Here is a 21,088-nt window from a genome sequence, read left to right as displayed (position 1 = left end):
CAACAAATAAGACATTATTTAAGGTAAACAGACTTACCCTGTTTATATTTACCATTTTAAATTTACACATTGCCCTTTATAGTTTTTGGAATTGTCGACCGTAAGGATGCACCAATTAATCGGTAATCGGCCAATTTTGCATTTTAATATTTTTGTTACTAACCTTATATGTGACATTCTGTTATATATTTATTATATATCACATGACAAACTGAATATTAAAAAATTTTAAGTTATAATATGTATTGATAAAAGAAATAATTTAAGATATAATATAATCTATTCAAAGCAATCTCTTTTATTTAAAGCTTAAACTTTGAATATTTAATTTTTATTGGTTTTATATATTTAAACTTTAAAACCTGTAAATTGTGATGCAAAACCATGAGAATTTCATCATTTTCAGGGCATAGCCTATTTCTTGCCAGTTCATAAATGTTACCTCCAGTGCTGAAAATTCTTTCCCTTTCAATGGAAGATGCTGGGTCACTTAGATATTTCATAGCTATTTTGCTAAAATTAGGAAAAAGTTCTTTTGAACTTCACCACAAAAATGGGTCACTATGTCTTTGTATAAGAGGTAAATGTAAATATTTTTCTAAATCTCAATCAAAACGTTTGTTCGCTTGTTTCGTTTTTTCTTCCTTTTTAAAAACACGCTCTTATTCATTTTTTCGTTTACCAGAAGCTAATTCGTCAAATAAATGGACGCTTCAGGATTTAATTCTTGAGATTTTGAATTATCAACATTATCTAAGCTATCCATTGTCCATCTTTTTATTTCCTCTACCATATTTCTTTCTTTCTTTTTTTAATTTTACTTTATTAGGTTCAAGATTCAAAGACGACAAGCATAAAGACTTGTTTTCTATATATGCTAAAAATTTTTTTTTATTGAATTTTCTAGTCCTATTGTGGTATTAATGCCACTAAAGGAACTACTGCCCTTTGCTTTTGATGATAAGAATAATTTCAGTGTTTCTATTGTGTGAATTATTGAAGTTGAGGTGGTTTCTCAGTTGCTAGCTTCCACAGTAAAAGAGAAAAAATAGCTTCATATTGAAAATTATTTTTATTGCATGAAATTTTATATTTTTATTAAGAATATATAATTTCCTGCGATAATAATCGTAATATAATTACCTATTAACACAATAAATTATTAACGCTAGTCGGCATCGGCCGATAACGCGTGACCGATTAATCGGTAATCGGCCGTTTTGCTTATCGTTACGTCCTTAGTCCACCGTTTGTTTTTGAACTGCAAATATTAATTTTTTATTAATATAAAAACATCCAAACCTAATAGTTGCATATTAAAGCCACATAATTACCAAATTATATTGGTCTATACATCTACTATTATTATTAATTAAATGCTAAGTAATTTGGCACTAGAGACAGGAGTTAAATTTAGTAAGAGATGGTACCTAATTATAATTATTAATTTAGAACATTCTGGAAGAAAAGAATTGGCCTGAAGTGGGACTCAAACCTGCAATTCCTGCTTACCCTGCAGTCGTGTTGCCAGTTACACAACCCAGACCTTAGTCTGATCCTCACTCCAGAACTTGTTAATTTAGACATGGCTCGGCACCTGTGGCCAATATGGTTATCTCCGGCTGGCACCGTATGTAACCAAGTATGGTTATTTCTAAATTAATAAGTTCTGGAAACGAGGATCGGACAAAGGTCCGGGTTGCATAACTCGCAATGCAACTGTACGGTAAGTAGGGGTTGCGGGTTCGAGTCCTGCTTCGGGGCAATTATTTTCTTCCGGAATCTTTTGAATTAATTATTATTATTAAATTTAGCAAGAGATGGTACCTAATGCCTGCCTCTAGTGCCAAATTACTTAGCATTTAATTAATAATAATAATATAACCCAATATAATTTGGCAATCATTTGGTTTTAATTCATTTTTATTGCTTATCTTCATCCATCACCAGTGATGAGAATTAAGCTTCACCACTGTGATTGCTGTCACTCACTGATTTATCAAAAATGGGTACATAATTAATAAATACTTAATCTTATTGTTTTTATATGTGTACAACTTATATTTATTTGTGTTTTAAAACTTTAGAAATATGCTGTAGGAGCTTAATTCTTGTTTTTATCAATTATCATGGTATAATTGGTTTTGTTTTATATCATTTTGCTTAAAGTTGCAATTTCCAAGAACCTGTCAACAATGCCAAGTGAGGACTTGATTGTTTTGAAATTACAAAAATAATTGCTTCACATTTTGTGTTCCACATCTGGTCTAACTGGACATTGTTAACTGTGAGTGTCTGAAGAGGAGAGGGCTAGTAAATTAATTAAATCATTTAATTAATTAAAATAATATTCCAATCCGAATCTAACCTCCCCCTCCCAGGAAAGGGATGACAAAAAAAAACCCAAAACCTACAGTCTTATGTCATTCGAGTCCTCAACAAGTCGGTTTATTTTAAACAATTATTACTAAGGTCGCAGGACAAATCCTGACCTTAGCCACCTCCAGTTATTAATTCAGTTTGTTTGACAGCTGTTATCAATAATCATCTTTGTGAATTAGAATCTTCCAACAACTGCTTCTTATGGAAACTAAGTTTTCGGATCCAAATGAATCGTCTTCAATTTCCATAAGGAACAATAGAACAGGATCCACATTTTAGAATTACTTTTACATCAAATGCTCATATTATTTTAAACTTTATGTATCTTACATAAAGTATACATGTTTATTTTACAAAGTTTTCCATTTCCTGTTGAAATCAACCGGAAACCCGTCTAGTTTTCAATCTTAAAAGAACCGTAGCACCCTTCCCGTCGACGATATAAATCTGTTCCGATATTCCGAGAGGAAACCCGACCCTGCATTCTTCGATAAAGACCGATTTGCTCCGATACGTCGACCCGAGGTTACCGAATGTTTTTAACACTATTTGGTGCACACGAGTTAAACACCCGAGGATTATTTTTATTTCTGGGTTATTTTCAAAATATGACCCTTTGCTTAAGATGGCAGCGTGTGTGTCGTATTCAAGATTAACAAAAACAGTTATTGGGTAAAGATTATTATTTACCAAATTTTGGAAACGGTGCACGGTAGTAGTTAATTTTTTTTTTTTACTCTTTCCGCCGCTCGGACGCTAAGAGGGCTTTTTTTTGTCGAGACGGCACGGATTAGACCGAGCTCGTCCCCGAAAAATTCCGGGGTTTTTTGGACCGTGACGGACCGACGCCTCGACCGGACGGAAGGCTACCGATCCCCGGCGACGAGGATTTAAAAATTAGTCAAAGAAATGTTGGCAAAGAGAAAATCGCAAGGAGCACCACACAGTTCAAAAACCAGAGTGGAGATTTTAAGAAACTATAGAGAGTACCATAAAAATTTAAACTGGCAGAAATGCAAAATGGACACATTTACTTTATGTACGTACCTATAGCCACATTAACACAAGATATTATTTGAAATTAAAAAAAAAGTGATGATAATAGTAAAAAATCCAAAAATGATACTGGATACATAACCAAATTTTCATTCTTTGTGTCATGTCTCACAGGGGGGCCTAGTACAAAACCTTAGTTTTAAGGAGTTTTCCGACAGTACGACAAGTTGCTAGAATGGTAGCTTTTTGTAAAGATGTACAATATAAATTTGGGTAACGTCTATTGTCTTTAAACTTTTTCGTAATGTGGGATAACTCCCATAGGTGTGGTATTCATTCCATTTTGAGAAAGAGCTGTGCGTGCGCTCCTCTACATCTAAAATTTAAATTTTGCATGAATTCTGAATTCTAAGTCAGTATTTAGTCAGAAATAAATCCACGTTAGTCATTTTGTTTTCACACAAATTGATGCCACCTCGCTAGTGGCGACGGAATGTCAAAGTCGACGTCGTCTGAATAACGGCATTTTTTGCCATCGTTTGCATTTTTATAAACTTTTCAATTACTGCTTCAAAAATGCATCCAAAACATACCATGGAACCTGTACTATCTCCACTGTTAACAGTCATACTTTGTTTTATAATATCAAGTGCATTAGATGGAAAGAAATTTGTGTTTGAAACACCCATTATTAGAGTTAGCCAGCAGATAAACGAGCATAACATATTCTATTAAATGCAGTAAAGAAAAACCCTAACAATACACGGTTATTCTGTGTACAAAAGTCATGTATTTTCGAGGTTAGTTTTTTTAATATCAAAATGTCTACAAAACAATTCTGCATATTTGGTATAGCCATAGCCTTAGGTAGGTTTGTGCATTTTGTCGATAGATCGGCACCGATCGTATCTACGTAAAAATAAACAATTAGGATTCATTTAATTCCTTTGATTTGTATATTAATGAACAATATAGGTCTGTGTGCATTCAGAAAGAAAAAACCAGAACATTTGATAAAATGGCTGGTTGCATAAAATTTACTTTAATTCGTCAAATTTGCCTTGCACAAGAGTCAATATACTAAGATACATAGCAAGATGTTGCTTTGTTTTTGACAAAAGTTGGTTCGGTCCATGCTGCTGCAGCTTATTTAAAAATCTAGGCGAAGATGCGATAGACACGTCCACCCAAAATTATACTAGCATTTACAAATATTGTAGATTTTATATTTTGTAAAAGTTACTAGAATTAAGCATATTTTTTAAAGCTCTAAACATATATACTTTGGGATACAGGTTGGGCAGCAGGACTTTTGTTCCATCACGAATTAGAAGAACAGTTTAATGCCTTTTACGGTCGTTCGGACACATTTAGTCTCGGCGTTTGCAACGGTTGTCAACTGATGGGCCTGTTAAGTTGGGTGGCTCCCATAGTGGACGGTAAGCTTAAAGTACTTAAAATTTTAGTTATTTATGCTAATGCCTTTTATATATATATATATATATAATTTTTTTTTTTAAGAGTCTGGTAAAAGAAAACAGGGTTGTTTCCTCGCTCATAACTTATCGGAGAGATTTGAATCGCGTTTCGTTGCCGTACGAGTACAGAAAAGCAAGTCCATTATGATGAGAGGAATGGAAGATTCGATATTAGGTGTTTGGGTGGCCCACGGCGAAGGTATTTTATTCCTTTTTTGTTAATTTTTGTTTTAATTGAAAAATTAATTTCTCGAATGTTTTTAAAAATCAGGAAGATTTACGTTCCGCGACGAAGCCACGCGGTCTTCCCTGGCAGCCGAAAATCTGGTGGCCCTGACGTACGTGGACGACGAAGGTCTGCCGACCGAGGCCTATCCCTTCAATCCGAACGGAAGCGTGGCGGGAATGGCGGGCGTCTGTTCTCCGGACGGCAGACACCTGGCCATGATGCCGCATCCCGAGAGGTGCGTGTTTCCCTGGCAGTGGGCCTGGATGCCATTCGAATGGAAGACGTCCGTGAAAGTCTCGCCCTGGGTTAAAATGTTTAAAAATGCACACGACTGGTGTTTGGAACATTAAAATGCCAAAATACTCAAATTGTATGTACAAATTATTTTTGTATAATAAACAGTGTAGCAATTGATAATTTGAACCGTAATATTGTATTTCCGTATAAATAAGCGTATGCTTTTATACGAAAAATTGCTTTTTTTAGCATTTTCAAAATGCACGTTCCACGTGCATTTCAAAACGACACTTTGGTGTCAAAAATTACTTTATGGCTTATTAAGACGTGATGCGATAATTGTCAACCTAACAAAATTATCCAAAGCGGCCTCATTACATAAAATTACCAGTAATTATCATCTACTTAACTTTTGGGATACAAATTTAAGTTGGAACATCTAATATCATCATTGTAGTGTGGACTGTGTACAGAGCTAGACATGTATACATATCTGCCTTTGACGGGTTTAGAAAGAATCACAATGGCAAATAAATGCCTGGTGCATAAACGATTTTTCACGTTTCCTAGATGCTGTTAGTGACTAGACAAAGACAAAGCCAAAACCATTTGACGAGCCAAAAACTACGATTTAAAAACCAAATTTAATACGCACCTAAAACAGAAAAGTATTTTCCTTCACTTGCACTACTGAATATCGGGCTTTGCTATTAGTCTGGAAAAGACTAGTTTATGCAGTCTGCCAAGGAAAGCAGATAAAATTCTTTTGAATGTCCCGTCATCGGGTCCTACTTTGAAATGGAAAACATAAAATTTTGCTGTCCCAACAAAAAAATCCAGCAACGAGTTGCTTAGCTTGGCGTCACCAAATATTGCTGGGAAATCTGTTATATTTTATTTAAAAACTTTTTATATTTTTAATTAAATTATTTAATTAAAAGGAAAATAGTCATTAAATCTGACCCTACTTGACGACCCCCTTTAGCTCTCCATCCCGTCGACCTTTAACCACCAAAATTTAATAGCATCAATCCCCCTAATAAACAAACCTCCCTGCAAAATTTCAGCAATTTCCAACAAAATAAGCACTGGAGTTAAGCTTCAGATAGTGAACAAAATCGTGCTCCCCGGAAACGCTTACGTCCATCCGTAAAGAAAACCCCGAACTTTTTGCATTTTTCGAATTTTGAGGTCGGAGTCCAAAAATTAAAAATCTCGAGGATTGCTTTTTGACCGATCGCAATATTTTTCCTCTTATAACAGAACCGGGAAAGTAAAAATGGAAGCTATTTGGAAAATGCTAACCACCATTTTCTAATACTATAATCTCATAGATAAATGCTAAAGATTGTAAAGTATAATCACACTAACTTGTACAGTCTGTTTACAATAAAGAAAAAATTATTTCTTGTACAGAATGCAGCAATTTGAATTTGCATACCGGCAAAGGCTCGCCCGTGTACGAGTTCCAAATGTTAATTTCGTGCAGATAACCTGCAAGTTGCGTTTAAAAATCAATTCGACGGAGGGCGCGACGAGGCAGATTATCCGCCAATTTTAATTCGTAAATACGAACCGATCGGACGGCTTTGCTTTTCTTTTCTCCCTTTCCGCGGAGGCGTTTCGACCGACGCTCTTGCCGGCGTGGCATTCTTCGAATTTGACTAAAATACGGTCATTTTTTGAATATTGTCCTTAAAATAAGACGTGTCGTCTCGATAGGTGTTTAGTTGTATCTTTGAAAACTTAGAATTGTATAAGAGGATGCCAAATTTTGCATGCATTTTTGCTTATGATATGTAATTTTTAAGATTTTTAGAACTCTGGGAAGAAATCTTTTAATTATAACTTTGTTTATTTGTAGGATTTCACTTTTCATTTGTATTGAAATGAGATACTGCAGTAGTGATATTTATAAGTGAAAATAAAAGGATGGTTTATTACAGTTTGTTATAGTCTACTGTGAAATTGTATGACAGTTTATTCTGAATTGTATGTTCTCTGAGAAATGTCGATCGGTATTTAACCGACGTTAAAAAAGCTTTATAAACTAATACTAAACCCTACCGACAGATGATGTTTACATTCGGGTGGAAGTACTGCTCTTAGTTCTTTTACTTTTTAAACACTAGACAGAGCAAAGGGGCTATTCATTAATTACATGTACAGTTTTGAACTACATATTTTCCCTCCCTCCTTGATGCAAATGATTATCTACTTTTGGCAAATTCTCACCCTAATTATGTGCATGTTAGTTTGTGGACCCATCTGACATTGAAAAGTAACTTATGAAAAGTTTTGTAAATATTTTCTGGTAACTTATTCACGCAACTAGTAAGTAGTTTTGTAAGAATAAATTCATATGCTACTAATACCACTAAAAACGTGTAGATGACACATCCCCCCCTCCGCATTGTGTACGACGATGTACGGTAGTTTTGAAATCCACTTCTGTACACACAACAAACAGCTGCAATAATGAAATATATTAAAAATCTGCACAAGTAACATAGTTCAGATGGGGTTGTCGTCATCCTAACTCAATGTAACTGAACCAGTTATGTTGGGTAACTAACAATTTGTGTTTCTGAGAATTTCACAATTACATACTTGAAAATAAATAAAATAATTTTCTATCAAGAACAATATTTATTGTGTGCACTAAAGAAAATCATTCAAACTACACAATGTGAAAAACGTTCGAGCTTTCGACTTCCCCGATGTACGGTGTCCTGAGTAAAACGGCAGTGAGACGAGCGATGTCGTTCGAGTCGCATAAATCTGCCATTCGGTGATCGTTTTTCTAGACGTTATTCTTTAAAATGGGCGTGAGATGAACCAGTATATACACTTTTGTATTAACATTATTATATACAAATGTATGATAAATACATCTGTATTTAACGGCGTGATCGGTATGTTTTCGATATAAGAGTCGAATTTGTAAAAAGCTATATAATTAAAAGATGCTTTGTTATATTACATTATGTTAATCCAAGTTTGCGTCTTGGTTACGGCGGCCCGAAAATGCATCCGACGAGCAGACGAGGTAAGTACTTAAGTCTATTTTGTTTTTCTGAAGTTCAGACCGTTATGGGTGGTTTGATTTCTTTGTTGACGATATAAAATCGGTACTTGTTGCCAAAGCAACCCCAAATCACAGCGACGTTTTCTATCACAATATTGAATGGGATGGTACAGAGTGCGGCGATAACAAAAAAGAGGAATTTCACCAGACCCAATCTATATAAACTGAAAGATTTCACCACACCAAAAATGTACATATAAATATTCATGCTGCCAACGAAGGCACATAAGAAATTAATTATCTGCCAACAGGGGATGGGAAAGAGTGCTGCTAAAACTATGTTCGACGTTGTCAGAGGAACGGTTGCCCACGAATACAATGCAAAAGCTAAAAATAATTTATTACGTACTGGTATGTCGGCACTGTGGACCACGAGGAATATGCCTTGCATCCAACGTTTTCTCTGTTGTAGGAAATCCCAGAAAGTGAATGGACTTTTCTCCCACATCTCGCCTTGGATAAAATTAAACGTGTAACCTTCTTTGTAGGCAACCATGCTGAAGTAGCAATCTTCGGCCACGGAACCATTCAGTCCGTGATCAAAAGATACTCTTCTCTCTGCTCCTGCTCTGGTTACCACGTAGGATCCTTTCCAGCTGAATAATGGACGGTGAAACATTTTAAACTGAAATCTTAATTTTCCCATGTCGTCTGCTACTCTAAAGCTGTCTGCTAATGTAGTTATCCAGTTTACAACTGTTTCGTTTGCATAAGTGATCAGCCCCTGGCCAAATTCGTGTTTGCCATCCATGACAAAGTTTAAGATGCCACGGATTGCATTATCCGTTATAATAGTTTCCTCGTCTAGATGAACAATCCAATCGTTATCACTTAATAAATTAATATCGTCTTCTAGACAATACTGCAGCGCACGCGCTTTAAATAATGCACCACTCTTTGGCCTGTAAGTGGAAGGGACGACTATTTCACGAATTCGGGGATGTTTGGGCAGAGCGACCGGTTTGTCACTCACGACTTCCATCATAAAATTTTCCAAACCCATGTCTAAGCAAGTGTTCATGTTTCTGGTAACGTTGCCTTTTACGAGACTGGGAAAATCTCCTCTCGTCACCGTACGAATGCAGATGAAAGGCGCCAACAAGGGAGAGCTTTTGAGTTTGACCTTCTCTGGGAAAGCATTGTATAAAAGCAAGCCGAGGCAGTTGCATACACATTGCGGTAAAGCCAGTAGAGTGAGAATGCGGAACAAATATAGAATGGCGGATCCTAGATAGCCGTACGAAGCAACAGGATCGATATCTTCGTAACTAAATTTCCAAAGATGAATACCTCCAGATATAACTTCAAAGAAGAGAATAGTACTTATGCAAGCTATACAGTGTAGTAAGTGTTTTGTTCTATTATTCATTGTTCTTGTTAGTATAAATTCAGTTTACCTGAAAAGAAAAATTATTCAATAATTAATGGAAATTACTATATACACAAGTTTTCTTGATGTGCTAATTCTTAACTATGCAGAATGTACATTAACATGAGGTTTACATATTTATTTTTAACAAAATAAATATCAAAAGATCAGCATTGTAAATGGCATAAAAATGTAATTAAAAAAAAGCCAAACAATCTGCCAAATTATCAGGCTATTTTAAGACCACGGGTCCTTAAGACATCTCCAGATGGCATCATGTATAATCCGTATATTATATCTAAATTAATAGTTCTGGATATGAAGATTGGACAGAAGTCTGGGTAGCATAATTGGCAATGCATCTGCACAACAACCACAAGTTGCAGGTTTGAGTCCCACTTTTTTCTTCCAGAAATTTCTAAATTAAAAATTAAATTTATTATAAATATTAAAATTAATACGAGTTGGCAACATATTCACCTACTGCTAGTCAAGTTAATTGGTAACTCATTATTACATATCCTAAAAATAGCCCAGTAAATCGGCAATCGTTTGGCTTTAATCAATTGCATCAGGTTTTGAGTTGACATTATATATACATAATAAAAAGGAATTACATTTATGTACTGTACTTAAGCCAGTACACTGGTTTGAATGCATGTGTGAGGATCGAACCTTTATTACTAAAGGAAACCTTTATGATTCAAGGAACATTTTAAGACAATTTTTCTTTATAAATTATTATAACATTTTTTCTAGTTCGAAAAAATTATCTGATTAATTCGGTAATTAAAACTGTTTCCCATGGACTTAGTTCCTTGTGAGGAGTGACACATTTGATGTGTCACTTTTGACTCAACAGGCGAAACTTGTTGATTGGGCCTAAAATACTAAAACTCCAAATGAAGTAATGAGAAAAGCCCAAGGAAGATCTCCGTATAAAAAGGAGGCGGCAATCGAGGCTTTTCGTCACTAGTTGCGAACCTTTCAATGTGCATGCATCCCGCCATCGCCATCCTAAACCCAAATCTGGATTAGTATCTGAAGTAAACCAAACTGGGAGTAGCGCCTGACCTAACCCCAACCCTGGATATTAACACTTGCATCTTACGTGGATTAACACCTGAACTCAACCTCCCTCAACCTTCGCAGGAATCCTCCAATGAAGACCTCCTTAGACTCCAGATATTTGTCGTTGCATGAACTTTTGTAAACTCTCTCTCTCGAGCTGCTCCAATTCCTTCCACTCTTCATTACGCTTGGCCTTGTAAATAGCCTTTAACCCTGTATATAGCCTGAATAAACAGGTATTTGTTACATGAATAACCTCGAGGAGTGTACTTCTTCCGGAATTCTCCTTCAGTCTCCATCCCAAATCTAAAATACTACATACGCGACCGCTTGTGCGAGAACGTAACTGTTTCTGTGTGTCCGAAAAGACACGGTGTCATCCTGACAGGGTATCAAAGAGGTACTGACCCTGCAGTCACACACGCATATTTTTCAATAATTTGTAAACTGCTTCTACTCTTGTTTATATGAAAATCTCCCACTTTTAAGAACGTTATATGTTAAGGGGTTTGATCTTTCAAGACATTTGCCTATTAGACCTGCCATTATTTAAGCCTTTTCTGTTCATAGAATTCTAATTATGAATATACATATTTGATAACTTGGAAATTATCAAGTTTTATGTATGATGGAGAGCATAAGTAACCAGCTATGCATTAGAATCCCATTTACTTGTACACATTTGTGCTCTGGAAAGCATAACAAAGTTAGCATATTTGATTTTGAAGAACATCTATTATAAACTAGGATACAAAAAATATTAACACACCTGTACATAGAAAACCTATTCTCTGCTCTAATGCATCTCATGCTATCTTATGTATACTATAAACTTGCACCTTGAATAATGTCAACCACTAGTGACATATATAAGTGATGAAGAATCAAAAATCCAGACTAATTGGGGCCAGATTTCTGTAAATTTGAAAATCCAAACTCCCATCTGGATTTTCAAATTTACAGAAATTATCATTTTTGTAAACTCAAATACAATTAAAGTTTAGGTGTTCTAAGTTTATTAACACGTTGACTGCCACAAGACTTTTCAGGATTCTGTTGTAAAACGCCAACTTAATTTAATTATATTATATTATTAAAAACTCTAATCATAGTACATAGAAATAATCAAAAAGCATATAGAATGTGTTTTTCTTAAAATAAAGGTATTACAAATTATCTCGTAGTTGGCTTATGTAACAGAAAGCTCTTTGCTAAAGCCAAACTACAAGTTAATTCGTGCACAGACACGATTCATCCTGTCACTTCGCTACAGCAAATCGGAGATGTGCGTCTAAATTCATTAGTAATAAATCGGATATAGAGGCGAGCACATCACATTTACGTCTTTTTTGAGAGTGTTATTTTTTATTTATTTTTATAATCAAATTATAAATATCCCAATATGGATAAGAAAAGACCACTGACTAAAAAACAACTTGATTACTACATTAATCTAAGTGATTCAGAATCTGACAAAATTTTTGGTGAGAATGGTAACGACAGTAGCGATTATGTACCATCTGAAGATTCAAGTGAGGACAGTGATTATGACGTCGTCTCCGAACCTGAAGATGAGACTATTCTCGAACCTGAAGGCAATGACGATGCGTCTCAAGCAACCACATCAAATCCAAACGATAATTTGTGGACAAACTCAACAAAATCCTGAACTATTTATTTTCCAAGAAAATGTTGGTTTGAAATTGGATACGACAAACCTTACAGTGCAAATGCTGGTAGACCTATTTTTTTCGGAAGAATTTCTTGCATTACTGGTCGAACAAATGAATTTGTATGCTGCACAAGAAATCGCAAAACATAAAGAAATAAAAAAATCTAAAAGGGTATCACAGTGGAAAGACGTCAGCACTGCAGAAATGAAAGTTTTTATTGGACTTGTATTACAAATGGGTCCTTGTTCTTTTCCTTCAATAGAACATTACTGGAGCACAAACGAATTGTATAATATAATGTTTTGGCGATCACATATGAGTCGAAATAAATTCCAATTGTTACTGCGTTATTTTCATTTAGTTGATAGCTCAATACCATCTTCTGACAGATTATATAAGGTAAGACCTATACTAAACCATTTCAATAATATTATGCACCAAAACTATGTGCCTGATAAAAATATGTGTATCGATGAATCAATGATGTTGTGGCGTGGAAGATTGCATTTTCGCCAGTACATAAAAAATAAAAAACACAAATACGGTGTCAAACTGTAAGAACTATGTGAATCCGATGGTATTGTTATGAAAATATCAATTAACAGCGGAAAATCTGAAGGAATTGACAGTAGTTTAGGCCACACTACTGATGTTGTCTTACACTTACTTGAAGACTATCTTGATAAGGGATATACTGTATACATGGATAATTTTTATAATTCTGTTGCTCTTACGAAATTACTGACTACACGAAAAACTTGTGTGTGTGGAACTCTGCGAAATAACAGAAAGGGGAATCCCAGAGATGTGGTAAATCGAAAACTGAAAAAGGGGGAGTTTATTTGGCAGCGAAATGGTCCTGTTACTGTATGTAAATGGAAAGACAAACGAGAAGTCCTTACCATTTCAAACATGCACGTTGTTGAAATGGTAGAGGTGTTCAATCGCAATGGAAAATGTTCGATGAAACCGAATATAATTCGAGATTATAATCATGGAATGTCTGGCATTGACCGATCAGATCAAATGCTATCGTACTACACAGCTCTAAGAAAGACTATTAGATGGACCAAAAAGGTTGCATTACATATTATAGAGATATATATATACATAATGCGCACAAACTCTTTCAAAAAGCAACTTCTTCTAAAATAAAACTTATAAAGTTTAGAGAAGCATTCGTCAAAGCGTTGATTGGAGAAGAGATTCAACCAGTTTCAAAAAAAATTAAATTGCAAGAGCTTCACTATTTACAGAGTATCCCACCTACTCAGAAAAAACAACATCCGACAAAGCCATGTCGAATTTGTACCAAAGCTAAAAAACGCCGAGAAACGCGTTATTTCTGTCCAATCTGTCCAGAGAAGCCAGCCCTTTGCGTAGAAGATTGTTTTAAAAATTATCACAAACAATAAAAATATTGTTTTGCTTTCGATTTTGAATAAACTTTTTATGATTATATTTTCTGTTCATTTATTAATAAATGTTCTGTTCATGTAAGCCAAACTTGATTTTTTGTTCTTGCCCCTGAAGCTATCTATTCATATTTACACTGATATACTACGAATTACATCGTAGCTGCACAAATATGGCAAGGAAACAAACTACGATATAACTCGTAGGTGGCGTCCTAGGCAGAAACGGTAACTACGAGTCATCTCGTAGATGGCAGTCAACGTGTTAATTCAATTTCTGTTCAAACTGCTTACATCCAAAGACAATTTTTGCTACGAGCAAATCTTTCTTTATATATATTGTTTTTTTTTAAGTAGCTTAAAACACTAATCCTTTCATAATTTTACATACATTAATTACATTTCAGTTGTAGGAGTGGTTTGTCTCAGCATCACAACTAGTTCTTTAGAATTAGATATACTTGTCCAAATCAGAAGTCAGAATACTATGCATGCCTTTTTCAAGTTTGTGTGTGGCAAGCACGCTTCAACAAACATTTATAATTTAAGTACGTCATTCTTATACACGCATCTGACTGGAAGCTTTGAATTTGAAATATACCACGTTCTTCAGACGTTTCCATTTTTTGAACAATACCTGAAGACGATCTTAGGAGAAGATTGAAAACATTAGTTTTATAGAGAAATAAAGTTGCTGAACTAGATTAAGATACTGTGGTTATTTGTTTGTTTCATCATCCAGTTTCATGAAGTATTTGCTTAATGTTTTTAAGCTTAAGAGAGACCAAAGACCACTTCTTTAAGATATCTAAAAAGTAAGTTTGGCTAACTAAGTTAATATTAAATTACAACTATAAAATATCTAAAAATTTTAAGTAATTCAGTTTAACATGGACGTTCGATCAATTTTTAAAATGCAGGCGTTTAAACCACCATTCTAAAGCATGTCTTGTAAGAATTTAAGAAACTTTCAAAGGATTGAGAAGAGGCAAAAACATTATTGCTAATTAAATAAGTTTAGCTACCTTAAGAAGCAGTCTTTGGTTTCTTTTATATGTAAAGTTGTCAAGTTTTGTAGAATTTAAAAACAATTTTCAGACAGATTTTTGAATCACTAAAAAATAAAATGTGTGTGTTATATTGATACCATATGTGGTAAGAAGTTAATATTGCAACTCATTTTTCAATTAGTCATAAACACCATATGCAGTTAGTCATGCCGTTTATCATCATATAAACAAGATTTATATTTTGATAATTTTTAGAATTTAAACTAAATTGTAACTTACAAGAAAATTATACTCTTACAATTTTCTAATTTATATTTTTAATAATTATAACCTCTGCTTTATAAAGCACAGGTTAGATAATTTTTGATACTAAGTTGGAAAAGTTTGATTTAATATCTTCTTAATATTGATTCTGTAGTTGCCGAATTATTGATAAAATTCCATTTGCAACAGAAAATTACTAATTCCATTTAACATACTGCAAAAATGTATTTTTTGTCCTGAAATCCGAGATACAAATGAAGAAAAATAGACCAAGAATGAAGAGATTTGCTAGAAGTTTCAGAATGAGAGATTATAATGTGACCAAGTGTAATATGTAAATTGCCAAGTTATCATAAATCTAGCTTGAATAACAGACTTCAAAACAGAACAAAAAGACAGTTATGTCTTCATACAATTCTTGTAAACTTTAACGATAAAGTCTAAATTACATACACAAAAATCAAAGCAAATTGAAAGTGAATTGAAATAGCTCAAAACAACATAGGAAATATTTTCTAAATACAGTCCATAAAAATAGCAACAAGTTGCATAACTTTTCCAACAAAAAAAAAGTGTGTGAGATGCTATCTGTTATAAAATGTTTAATAAAATATGTTATTAATTATTATAAAATGGCAAGAAGCTTAATTCTGTGGACAGAGACAAGTTTTATAAGAAATTGTAAATGGTAATAACAAGTAAAATTTTCATAGTCTGACCCCACTTGAAATATGACACAGGACTTCTATCTCCCCATCCCCTCAATCTTTAACCATCAAAATGTAACACATCAACCTCTAATACACAAACCTCCCTGAAAAATCTGAGAAATTTTTGACAAAAAAGGTACAGGGGTTAAGCTACAAAATCATGCTCTCCCACATGTACACAGGAAAAAAAATTCCCCAACTTTTTTCTTGCATTTCCTGACATTTCAAGGTCTCCGAAAAAATGTAAAAATCGGGGTGGGTCATTTTTTGACCAATTACGTAACGGAAAAATCTAGTAAACAACCAAAAAAGCAAAAATAAAATTTCAAACAAGCATTTTAATGTTAATAATTTAATTATTACAAAATATAGATTTCAAAGCTGCACAAATCTAGGATTTAGAGAACTTCATAAATCATTAAATATCATCATCACGTGTTTAATGCACTTTGAACAATATTTTTTTATACTGGTGTTAAATAAAGATTTTATAAAAATACTAAAAACTGTGCAAACTATTTAATAAACAAATAAGTAATCTAAGTACTGTATATAGATGATTTGATTTTATCTATTAACTATTGTTCTAAGTTCAAATTATATAGTCATAGTCATATAGATTATCAAGTATATTTTATCTCTAACAATGATTTAATATTAAAATATCAGTTTTCCCACTGAAATTCTATTTTGTCATCATTTTATAAAACAAGAGAATATTGTTACTAACTTAGTAACTATTAATACCACGCTTTAACGATTTGCCAAATTATATCGAGTTACTAACTAGCTCTAAATTTAGAGATGAATAGACAAGTTGTATCTATATTGCCAAATTTATATTAGTAGATAACTATTATTGTTACACAGAAGATTTCAAACCAGTACATTCAAATAATATAACTAACAATACACATGTTAAATGATTGACAGGACTTTAACTACAACAGTGTCTAGTCTAAAGGTGGAGAATCTTCTGCAATAAAAAGGCCACATCTTGTTTCGGGGGTTCTCAAATGCTACATATTGTGTAGAAGGTTGCACGTGCATAGACATTCAGTATACAGAAAAGAGAAAAAACACATTTAAAATTCATGACAGTAAAAACTTTTATTAATATATATTATCATCAGGCTGCACGAGAAGCCACTAAAGGCCACAGATTCCCTACCCGCAGTCTAGTCTTAATTATACAACACGAATGTGTCGAGAGTCGAACTTATTCGGCAAGAGTGAATTTGTAACCAGAGACGCCCACGACACCGCATTGCTATTCAAATAATCCTAGTGGTGGTGCAAAAAGCAAATCTTGAGATAACCTTACAAAAAATAATCAGGGTATGAAAGTGTGTCTAAATTTTATCAAAGCACTTAAAATTATCTTATCTATTAAAATTATCAACAGATTAAAACTGAGCAAACAACACACCTACCTATAAAAAAATCCAACTATTCCAACAATTAAAAGTTGTTACATTTCAAATCACCCCAATGATCAATCATTTTTAAACTACAGCAAAAATGTAGAACAAAAGACTTTCAAAAAAGTATTTAATTAAATGATAAAGCTGAAAATATTTGCTCAGAAATATTAGATAATAGTTAAGGTATGTGATAGTGTGTTTTGATAAAATTACTTTTCTATACAGCAGTAATTTTGTTTGTTATTACTTTAATTAAATAATGAAAAAACTTATCAAATTTTACTTTTGACTAAAAACAATATAAAATATCTTTTATTAACAAAACTTAGCTTTTTATATCCAGTCTAGAGTTTACAGATGGCAGATATAACAAAATTAATGTTCACATAGAAAAGAACAAATGCCGTTAACGCCGATATGAAGATTCTTATAAAAGTTCTCCTCCCAGCTTCTGAAGTATATCAATATTAAAGTGTAGAATGAAAAGTTTTATTTTTGATAAAAATAAATATTTAAAAACAAAATGCATAACTCCCCCCTCTCCCTTTCTTTCAGTTTATGAAAATTCTTAAAAATTACTTTTTAAGTATTTAGATTTCTTATTGTTTTGATATACAGGATGTTAAGAAAGTAAACTGACAAAATGTATGGTAGAGGGACTCAATATAAACAGTTTTGGTCATATGAACTGGGGTTGTTGCAGCCTCCTCATGAAACACTCCTAAAATTTCTTTACTGTCCCCATAATGTACACAATGTCAGAAAGCCAATTTAGGTATTCTTGAAACCGTGTTTTCTTATATGTTGAGCATCAAACACAAGACCGTGTTATTTATTAAACACTTGGCACTTTTCCACTTCTATTAGTTGAGACGAGATTTTATTTCACTCGTTTCGGGCATTTCGCCCCTCTTCAGTCAACGTTAGTTCCTCGAACTCAAGGGTGCGCGTGCATAGCACAATTTGGACCTCAAAGTTACAGCAACAAATGTAAATGTTCTACGTACGGTTTTTTAAAATCGAACGCAATAGATCTTTAATCTTCTTTTTACTAACTTTTTTCTTTTCTTCATTGGTGTTTTATCTTGACATAAAGCAATAAACGTTTGGACCTGGTGTTAACTAAAAAACTCACTTTTCGTCTAGTACTGGCTCATTATTACGCAGTTGTTTGTTGACCATTTGCATATTCTGCTGGTTATGACGATCTGAATTTACATAATTAACTGTATAGCCAAAAGTAGCCAAGTTAGGCTGGATCTGTTGCTTATTTTTTATATGATTATAATATTCTTAACCAATTCTTGTTTATATTTATGCTTAAATTTTTATTTATAGAATTACTGGACTTTATGATGGCCACGCTCTCTTTAAATTTTCTATTATAAGCGTATTTTTCTTTATATAAAATTTTTGTACCATCTTGATCTATATTACAATTATTAAGTAGGCAATGATCATGAAAAACAGAGTTTACTCGATTGTATCTTAAGTCGGCGACATGTTCCTTTAATCTGATATTTAACTTACGTTTCGTTTCTCCAATATAAATACTATTATTCTTACAAGTACACGGAATTTCGTAAACGACATTCTTTGTTTCTTTCGCTTCTGTTCTAGTTTGCTGTATACTCTTTTTATTTTTTAGCCGGGATTTAAGTTTCTCATATTTAGGTGCGAGTTTTATGTCTACCTTTCTTAATTCTTTATTAATTTCTTCATATAATCCTTTTACATATGGAAAACTAATATATCTTATTCCTGAGCCTTGTTTTTCTATTCTTTGTTTGTCGTTTCTATTTGTTTTATCATTTATTTCTTTTTCCCATTTTGTAATTATATAGTTTGGGTATCCATTTAATACAAATTTATTTTTTAATTCTTTTATATATTTAGACATATTACTTAACTTACTGGTTCTATTTTTAATTTTTTCATATTCCATTGCAAAGACGTTATATTTGATATATAAAGGTATATTAGAGTTATATTTGATAGTCGTACTGATAGTGCAAGGCTTTTTAAAAGGTTCAAATTCGATACTATTTCTATTCCTTGTAATCCTAACGTCCAAGTAGTTAATGCTATTATTAATACTGTCTTCTTCTTCTGTTTTAAACTGAATTCGTTTATTTAAATTATTTATAAGGACTTCTATCTGGTTGATTGTAATTTCAGAAGTATTGTACATAATCAGAATATCGTCAACATATCGCTTGTAAAATTTTATACCTTGAATTTTATTAATTATTTCATCTATATCAATCATTACTAATTCAGCAAGTTTAGGTCCTATAACTGATCCCATACTAATACCTTCATTTTGGGTGTAATAATTACCTTCTATTTCAAAGTAATTACTCATGTACGAAAACTCTATTAGTTGGGTGATCTCTGGTGTTATGTTAAGTTTTTTTAATTTTTCTTCAATTATGTCCCATGTTATGGAGGGATACATTTCAATTATGTCTAAACTAGCCATTTTAAAAGTGCTTTCTATCTTCATATCTTTTAGATCTGTTAAAAGCTCATCAGTATTAGATACGGCAAAATTAGAATTTTGGTAAGACTTAAGTTCTTGCTTTAGAAATTTTTCAAGGTTATATAACGTTGAATATTTGAAGTCCACTATGGGTCGAACCGTTAGAATTTTCAGCATATGTTGACGATATTCTGATTATGTACAATACTTCTGAAATTACAATCAACCAGATAGAAGTCCTTATAAATAATTTAAATAAACGAATTCAGTTTAAAACAGAAGAAGAAGACAGTATTAATAATAGCATTAACTACTTGGACGTTAGGATTACAAGGAATAGAAATAGTATCGAATTTGAACCTTTTAAAAAGCCTTGCACTATCAGTACGACTATCAAATATAACTCTAATATACCTTTATATATCAAATATAACGTCTTTGCAATGGAATATGAAAAAATTAAAAATAGAACCAGTAAGTTAAGTAATATGTCTAAATATATAAAAGAATTAAAAAATAAATTTGTATTAAATGGATACCCAAACTATATAATTACAAAATGGGAAAAAGAAATAAATGATAAAACAAATAGAAACGACAAACAAAGAATAGAAAAACAAGGCTCAGGAATAAGATATATTAGTTTTCCATATGTAAAAGGATTATATGAAGAAATTAATAAAGAATTAAGAAAGGTAGACATAAAACTCGCACCTAAATATGAGAAACTTAAATCCCGGCTAAAAAATAAAAAGAGTATACAGCAAACTAGAACAGAAGCGAAAGAAACAAAGAATGTCGTTTACGAAATTCCGTGTACTTGTAAGAATAATAGTATTTATATTGGAGAAACGAAACGTAAGTTAAATATCAGATTAAAGGAACATGTCGCCGACTTAAGATACAATCGAGTAAACTCTGTTTTTCATGATCATTGCCTACTTAATAATTGTAATATAGATCAAGATGGTACAAAAATTTTATATAAAGAAAAATACGCTTATAATAGAAAATTTAAAGAGAGCGTGGCCATCATAAAGTCCAGTAATTCTATAAATAAAAATTTAAGCATAAATATAAACAAGAATTGGTTAAGAATATTATAATCATATAAAAAATAAGCAACAGATCCAGCCTAACTTGGCTACTTTTGGCTATACAGTTAATTATGTAAATTCAGATCGTCATAACCAGCAGAATATGCAAATGGTCAACAAACAACTGCGTAATAATGAGCCAGTACTAGACGAAAAGTGAGTT

The 21,088-nt window shown here is 32.9% G+C and overlaps 2 protein-coding genes across 5 annotated transcripts in view; one reads left to right on the top strand and one right to left on the bottom strand.

Annotated features, from left to right (window-relative positions):
* The window catches only part of Pfas (phosphoribosylformylglycinamidine synthase), a 40,684-nt gene extending 35,182 nt beyond the window's left edge, over window positions 1-5,502 (top strand). For all 3 annotated transcript variants that reach the window (XM_067269015.1, XM_067269014.1, XM_067269016.1), the window contains 3 exons: window positions 4,674-4,817; window positions 4,900-5,055; window positions 5,128-5,502. In XM_067269015.1, coding sequence (XP_067125116.1) covers window positions 4,674-4,817; window positions 4,900-5,055; window positions 5,128-5,435 — 608 coding nt within the window. In that variant the 3' untranslated portion in view covers window positions 5,436-5,502. The remainder of the gene's footprint in view (window positions 1-4,673; window positions 4,818-4,899; window positions 5,056-5,127) is intronic.
* A 2,449-nt stretch (window positions 5,503-7,951) lies between these two features.
* Window positions 7,952-21,088, bottom strand: part of egh (beta-1,4-mannosyltransferase egh) — a 31,084-nt gene continuing 17,947 nt past the window's right edge. For both annotated transcript variants that reach the window (XM_067269027.1, XM_067269028.1), the window contains exon 2: window positions 7,952-9,807. In XM_067269027.1, the coding sequence (XP_067125128.1) occupies window positions 8,406-9,779 (1,374 nt within the window). In that variant the 5' untranslated portion in view covers window positions 9,780-9,807 and the 3' untranslated portion in view covers window positions 7,952-8,405. The remainder of the gene's footprint in view (window positions 9,808-21,088) is intronic.

The sequence above is a fragment of the Centruroides vittatus genome, unplaced genomic scaffold (assembly GCF_030686945.1).
Source record: "Centruroides vittatus isolate TY-2023 unplaced genomic scaffold, ASM3068694v2 contig_345, whole genome shotgun sequence".
Lineage (NCBI taxonomy): Eukaryota > Metazoa > Arthropoda > Arachnida > Scorpiones > Buthidae > Centruroides > Centruroides vittatus.
This window is presented reverse-complemented; position numbering and strand designations above follow the sequence as displayed.